Genomic DNA, 7,726 nt, shown 5'->3' on the forward strand with positions numbered 1-7,726 from the left:
CTTCGAAGTCGTGTAGTCAAGGAGTATCTATAGGATACTAACTACACCGACAGGCTGCATGCCCAAAAATGTATCGCTTGAAACACTAAGATACATTAGTCTCTCTCATCTTACTTCTTCTTGATTACGACGTTCTCCACGCTGTAAGCCAGCCACAATGTTTAAAAGATGAATGGTGAGCATGTTAGTGGAAACGTAGGCACTTATAGGGCTAACCTTAAAACGAAAAGAGAAAAAAGAGTGTTAAAACGTGAGAGTCTAATAAACTTGTGTTTCCAAGAGCGTCATGGACATATCAGAGGAAAGACTGAGGAGTTTTAGAAAGTTGTTCGAAGATAACACTCTCACATTTGCACCCTTTGGTGTGAATGAGATTCTACATTTGAGGAGCACCATGATAGACGAGCGACTTATGGCGCACATGCAAGGGCATTGGAGTACAGCATCTCGGGCATTCATCATTGGTGGGGTGCACATATGCCCTACTATGGAAGACTTTCAGGCCATTCTTCGGCCTACATGAAGACTTGTTGCTGATCCCCACTCGACTGCGTGATGAGACACCTACTTCTTAATTTCTTCGGGTGTAGTCGCACTTATGTTGCACAGTCCATTGTAGGTAGGACATGCTTATATTGGTAGCCTATTTCTTGTTGCGTCCCTCTAAGGGGATTCTCCTGTCACTTCGCCTTGTTGGGGTCGTCCATTCTGTGGTAACCCACACTCAGAGCCTAGTCGGTCTCATCCTGGTTGAGACCTTCAGGGTCACCAAGAGTTCTCTTCAGGACCGACACACTATTCTCAGCGGGGTCTCCCCTTGTACTATTGTTTGAGTAGTGGATAGGCAATCTTAGTTTGACTCCCCACTCTATCTTTACCCTATATTCGCCCCATGCAGCGGGCAAGACTTTCTAAGACCTTGATGGTCACCAATATCTCAAACGACCATCATATTCTTTTCATCATCTTGTAGTATCACTTCGATGTCGTGAGGTTTTAGATGGGTGATCTCCCGTTTATCGTGATTTTAGAGTTGGAAGTGATCAACATCTACGACATCGCCCGTTTATTTCGCCAATTCGGCATGGTCCACACATCTTTGTGAAGGTACGTCTCTCCCAACAATAAGAGTCCCTCCTCTTAGGAGCTCTACTTCGATTATCAGTACATGTGGGAGACCGCTACATCTGTCTTGATTCCCGTAGAGCATGTTAATGTCATTGTTTATGCACTTTCGCTTCATCAGCTAATATTAGAGGGGATCATTGACATCAATTCCGATAGTAAGAAAAATCATATTTCACAGGTGGACTTAGTGAGCTTTTCTGAGATCCCTATACATCCCCGCAAAGTTGGAAGCTGTCAAGGAGCACTCCGAGGCCATGCTCAATGGAAGCCGACCTTGATGTATTGATCAATTCCGACTCAGACGATTGAAGTGACGATGAAGAGATGGCACCCACATCTAAACATGTTTCCAGATCCACCATGGCACTTGTCCTCGACATTGGGAAAACAATAATTGAAGAGGTCATATCCGAGAAGTTCACCAAACATGAGTCTTCTTCTATTTCTTCCTCTTCTTCTTCTTCATTCTTTTCCATCTTGTTAAAACTCCAGTTGATTCTCACTCTCCTACTCTCCTTTCATTTCTAAGTTGGATGTCGTTATTGAGGATTCTAATGTCCATTCTAATGCATTGCGTGATGCTACTTTGAATTCAAATGATATGTTTGTTGATAACGATTTTCCGTTTGAAATGAAACGATTTTTAGAAAATGAAAATCAAGTCTCTTCTGCGGAAGAAACTATTGAAATTAATTTGAAATCGGGAGAGGACCCACAAATGGTCTTGATAGGCCAAAGCTTAGATGAAAATGAGCGTCATCATCTAGTTGAGTTGTTGAAGCTTAACAAAGACGTCTTTGCATGGTCCTATAAAGACATGCCGGGCATTGACCCCGAAATTGTCCAACATCGTATTCCGTTGTACCCAGATTCCAAGCTTGTCAAGCAAAAGCTCGGGCGTATGAAACCCGATATGGTCGACAAGATTAAGGAAGAGGTGCAGAAACAATTGGAAGCCGGCTTTTTAGATGTTGTCGAATATCCAGAATGGGTCGCCAATGTGGTCCCCATGGCTAAGAAAGATGGAAAAGTCCGTGTGTGCGTGGACTACCGTGATCTCAACAAAGCTAGCCCCAAAGATAATTTCCCACTCCCACACATTGACGTGTTGGTTGACCACGCGGCTGGTCATGAGCTCCTATCATTCATGGATGGTTTCTCAGGCTATAATCAAGTTTTGATGGGGCCTGAGGACAAAGAAAAGACTATTTTTTATCACTGAAGTTGGCACCTTCTGCTACCGTGTAATGCCTTTCGGGCTGAAGAACGCTGGAGCCACGTATCAGAGGGCGGCCACCACTATTCTCCACGACATGATCCACAAGGAAGTTGAAGTCTACGTCGATGATATGATTGTGAAATCCAGGAATCGAGCAGGACACATTGTAAACCTAGAGAAGTTCCTTCAAAGGATTCAGAAATACCAACTTCGTTTAAATCCAAAGAAATGCACATTCGGTGTCACTGCCGGTAAGATGCTGGGATTTCTAATTACTCAGATAGGAATTGAAGTCGACCCTAGCAAAATTGCAGCCATCACGGCCATGCCAACACCCCGGAACGAGCGAGAGGTTCGAGGATTTCTCGGGAAAATCCAGTACATTAGTCGCTTCATCAGTAAGCTCACTTCCACTTGCGATCCTCTCTTCAAGCTTGTGAAGAAGGATTAAAGATTCATCTGGAGTGACGCTTGTCAACATGCCTTTGATAATGTGAAAGCCTATCCGCAATCCCCTCCTATCCTCATGTCTCCGAGGCCGGGAGTTCCTTTGATTCTTTATCTCACCATCATCGAGTCATCCATGGGGAGCATGTTGGCCCAAGAGAACGAGAACAAGGAGGAAGTAGCCGTCTACTATCTCAACAAAAGGATGACCGGTTACGAGTTGAACTATTCTTTTGTGGAAAAAGTCTGTTGGGCACTAGCCTGGGTAACTAAGAGGTTGCGCCACTACATGCAAGCCCACCCAATCAAGCTAGTGTCGAGACTCGATCCCATTCGTTTCTTGTTTCAAAGAACTCTTCTTTCGCCGCGTCTTGCTAAATGGATGATGATGATTTCAAAATATGACATCACATATACCGTGCAAAAGTCGATCAAGGGGAGTATAGTGGCTGATTTCCTAGCTGATCAACTAATCACCATTGAAGACGATGACGAAGAAATGGTCTTCCCAGATGATGAGATCATGGTTGTTCAATCCGAAACGTGGAAGTTAATGTTCGATGGCGCGTCGGGAAGACAGGGTTACGGCATTGGTATCCTTTTGATCGATCCTGCTGGCACGTATAATCCTACTTCTGTTAAGTTGAGTTATAGTGTCACCAACAACGAGGCTGAGTACGAAGCATGCATTGCTGAGATCAAGTTAGCTAGCGAGAAGAGGATTAGCAGATTGGAGGTTATTGGAGACTCGAATCTTGTAATCTCACAAGCCAATGGGGATTGGCAGGTCAAAGGCGACAATCTTAAACCTTATAATTCTTTTCTCATGCGTTTAATCGCCAAATTCGAAAGTGTTGTTTTCATCAATGCTTCAAAGAGTCAGAACCGTTTCGCTGACGCCCTTGCAACTCTCGCGGCAATGACTCAAATTCCCGAAGGAATCAAGATCAAGCCACTCAAAATCCAAAAGAGGTGCAATCGCATCTATGAGAAACTAGTGGTGGCTAACGCTAGTATCTCAAGCAAACCTTGGTTCGAGCCCATTCAATCATATATCGAAAGGGGGGAATACCCTGCCCACTTTCAGAAGAAAGAGCGCCGCGCTCTCCGTCAGTTTGCCACTAGCTATGTGGTTGTGGCAGGATGTCTCTATCGACGATCTTTTGATGGACAAAACATGCTTTGTGTAGATCAGGCGGAGTCTACTACCATCATGGAAGAAGTGCATGCTGGGAATTGCGGTTCCCACATGAATGGCATGGCTCTTGCTAAGAAAGTTCTTCGGCTAGGCTACTTTTGGAAGAACTTGGAACAAGATTGCATTGCGTTCGTCAAGAAGTGTCACCAGTGTCAAATTTATGCTAATCTATAGCATACTCCCGCTTCTCTCCTCTATAACATGATTTCTCCATGGCCATTTTCTACATGGGGAATCGACATCATTGGGAAAATCCACCCTCACGCATCCAATGGCCATGAATTCATATTGGTCGCTATCGATTACTTTACCAAGTGGGTTGAGGCTTCTTCATTCAAAATCCTCAAATCCTCCCACGTGGCAAAGTTCATTCGCAATAATATCATTAGTCGATACGGGGTTCCCCATTCGATGATTTCCGATAATGGACGACACTTTCAAGGTAATGTACTCGAACTTTTAAGAGAATTCAAAATCGAGCATCATAAGTCTTCACCATATCGACCGCAAACCAACGGGGCAGTCGAGGCTTCTAACAAGAATGTGATCTCAATCTTGAAGAAAACCACACAAACATATAGGGATTGGCATGAGAAGCTACCCTATGCTCTGTGGGGTTACCGAACCACCGCTCGGACCTCTATAGGCGAAACTCCTTATTCGTTGGTATATGGCATGGAGGCAGTTCAACCCATTGAGTTGGAATTTCCTACTCTTAGGGTTCTTTTGGAGAGCCACGTCATCGAGGAAGATTGGCTGAAGTCCAGATACGACCAACTATCACTCATGGAGGACCGGAGGCTAGATGCCCTATGCAAGACACAAGCTTATCAACAACGCATGACAAGGGCGTTCAACAAGAAGGTTAAGCCTAGGCATCTTGTTGTAGGGGACCTTGTTCTTAGAAAGACCCGGGAGCTACAGGACCCTAGAGGAAAATTTCAGCCGCCATGGGAGGGACCTTTCATCATCAAGCAGATTTTTTCAGGTGGAGCTGTTCGCCTCGCCACTCTCGATGGCGATGAGTGTTCATCACCCTTTAATCTTGACACGCTCAAGAAATACTATTCTTGAGATAAAGAAATCAACGACATGGTTTTGATTTGTTTCAAAAAGAAAAAATCATGGGGGTTTTCTCATTTCACGTGTTCCGTGATCGTCAAAGATGTTCCAAATGAGGTGAACGCCTAAGCCCATTTGCTTTCTACAAAAGGCATTTCCGGAAAATGCATATCATGAATTCAACATATTTTCTCTGCATTTGCATACAAGCATGCATTTCATGACATTGTCTTCGAACCCCTAGTTTCTATACTAGGGGCATTTTTGCAAATGCATTTAAAAAAAACGAAAAAAAAACTTTCAACGTGATTTTTAAGGTCAAGTTTCTAAAAAAAAAACATGTTGAGGACCTGTTAACAAGCACGTTAAGAGAATTTCTTTCATTTTCCTTTCAATTCATTGCACTCAGAATTGAAGGAAGAACTATTGAACTACCTTTGGACCTGATTCCCCATCCTCAGGGGATAGGTAGGCAACCTATCAAATAGGTTCGGTCAAAATCTTTCAAAACATTTTTATCCTTAGTGTGAAGAAGACAGTGATCTCTATTGTCACGAACCAACAAGGACATTATGAAATGAGTAAGCGTTAAGACCAATTCTTAACCGAGGACTGTTTCCAAAAGCGATTTCGAAGTCTTTCTAAAAGACTCACGTAAGGAAGTCTAGTCTGTCAACTGCCTTTAAAAATACATTGCGATTGTATAAAAATCTTTGTTTTCAAACCCTTTGAGACACAACAGAACCCGAACCTAACCTGAAAGTTGAGTGGATTAGGAGAATTGTCTGGCTTCGCGAAAAGAGACATGCTCAAAAGAAAGAAATCAAGGAACAAATTATTCATCAAAAGGTTGAGACCTTGAAATCACCGCTGAGCGATCTTGCTAGGCGTATCGATTCGGTCAGATATACCGATGATGCTAAAAAAAATCAATGAGCAAAGTATTCATCAGAAGGTTGAGACTTTGAAATCACCGCTGGGAAATCTTGCTAGGCGTATCGATTCGGTCAGATATACCAATGATACTAAAAAAAAAAAAATCGATGAGCAAAATATTCATCAAAAGGTTGAGACTTTGAAATCACCGCTGAGCGACCTCGCTAGGCGTATCGATTCGGTCAGATATACCGATGATACTAAAAAAATGTTATGAGGGAAGCAGATGAAACTCTGAAACACTCGGCTCAAGGTGGTTCTAAAAAATGAATACCAAAGCCCTACCCCGAGCCAGAAATTCGGTCACTTGATGACCATTTCACAACAAATCGTTTGTGCGAAATGCGGGGTTTTATCAGTCAGATCTTTCTGCGTTGGGAGGAAAAGAAAGAAGTCGGATTTCGTCTTGGCTGAGACAGTCCAGAACCTTCCGCAAGTCTTATTCGCTGAAGATGTTTCGGTCCAGAGCTAACCACGCGACATAAAGATCGAAGTCTTCTTTCACTGTTTGTGCATCATTTTAATAAAAGGCCCTAGTCTTCACTAGGGGCATATTTTTTAAAATAAAAAACAAAAAAAAACATGCATTCACATTTTCAAATCCTTGTGCAAGCTGCTTCCTTGTATTTGCATCACAGAGGTAAAATGCCCTAGTCTTCACTAGGGGCATTTTTCAAAACAAAAAAAACATTCATTCACATTTTCAAAGCCTTGTGCAGGCTGCTTCATTGTATTTGCATCACAGAGGTAAAATGCCCTAGTCTTCACTAGGGGCATTTTTCAAAAAAAAAAAACAAAAAAAAACACGCATTCACATTTTTAAAGCCCTGTGCAAGCTGCTTCATTGTATTTGCATCACAGAGGTTAAATGCCCTCGTCTTCACTAGGGACATTTAAAAAAAAAAACCAACAACATGAATTCATATCTTCAAACCACGTGCTGATTGTGTCTTTATCTTTCACTTCATGTGGTCCGAATACTCTAGTCTTTGCTGGAGCCATTTTCGAAGTTCCATGCTAATACTAGTCTTCCATTTTATGTGTTTCTTTTGTAATCTTTGGTTTAGAACCTAGTCTCTGCGATTCGGATGTTCTAATTCCTTTACTCGAGAAACTCCCACTTCGATTGTTCTTATGGTCATGAGACGTTGCTCTCTTTACCCTTGTCCGTGAACTCCATCTTTTGGGGGTGTTTACGCATTGTTGTCCCTGAGACTCTATCATTAATTGGAGGAGACCCAAACTCCGATCTGCTCTTGCAGTCGGAGGGGCGATTGACTTCTTCATAGCCATTCATTGGAGAAAGCCCCTGCTCCGATCTGCTCTCGCAATTGGGGAGGCGATTGTTTTCTTCATTACCGTTCAACGGAGAAAACCCATGCTCCGGTTTGCTCTCGCAGCCGGGGTGGCGATTGTTTTCTTCGCTTCCATTAATTGGAGAAGACCCAAACTCCGATCTGCTCTTGTAGTCGGAGGGGCGATTGACTTCTTCATAGCCATTCATTGGAAAAAACCCCTGCTCTGATCTGCTCTCGCAGTTGGGGAGACGATTGTTTTCTTCATTACCGTTCAACGGAGAAAACCCATGCTCCGGTTTGCTCTCGCAGCCGGGGTGGCGATTGTTTTCTTCGCTTCCATTAATTGGAGAAGACCCAAACTCCGATCTGTCCTTGCAGTCGGAGGGGCGATTGACTTCTTCATAGCCATTCATTGGAAAAAAACCCATGCTCCGATCT

General features: G+C 43.2%; 1 protein-coding gene across 1 annotated transcript; it reads left to right on the forward strand.

Moving 5' to 3' along the window:
* The first annotated feature begins 2,873 nt into the window (after positions 1 to 2,873).
* LOC124920544 lies at positions 2,874 to 4,166 on the forward strand. The gene has a single exon (XM_047461050.1). It carries the CDS (start codon positions 2,874 to 2,876, stop codon positions 4,164 to 4,166), a length of 1,293 nt encoding a protein of 430 aa, XP_047317006.1.
* The last annotated feature ends 3,560 nt before the right edge of the window (positions 4,167 to 7,726 follow it).

The sequence above is a fragment of the Impatiens glandulifera genome, chromosome 1, assembly GCF_907164915.1.
Source record: "Impatiens glandulifera chromosome 1, dImpGla2.1, whole genome shotgun sequence".
Taxonomy (NCBI): domain Eukaryota; kingdom Viridiplantae; phylum Streptophyta; class Magnoliopsida; order Ericales; family Balsaminaceae; genus Impatiens; species Impatiens glandulifera.

Coding starts and splice junctions, on each gene's coding strand:
- LOC124920544 (XM_047461050.1), top strand. CDS start 2,874: ATGTCTCCGAGGCCGGGAGTTCCTTTGATTCTTTATCTCACCATCATC.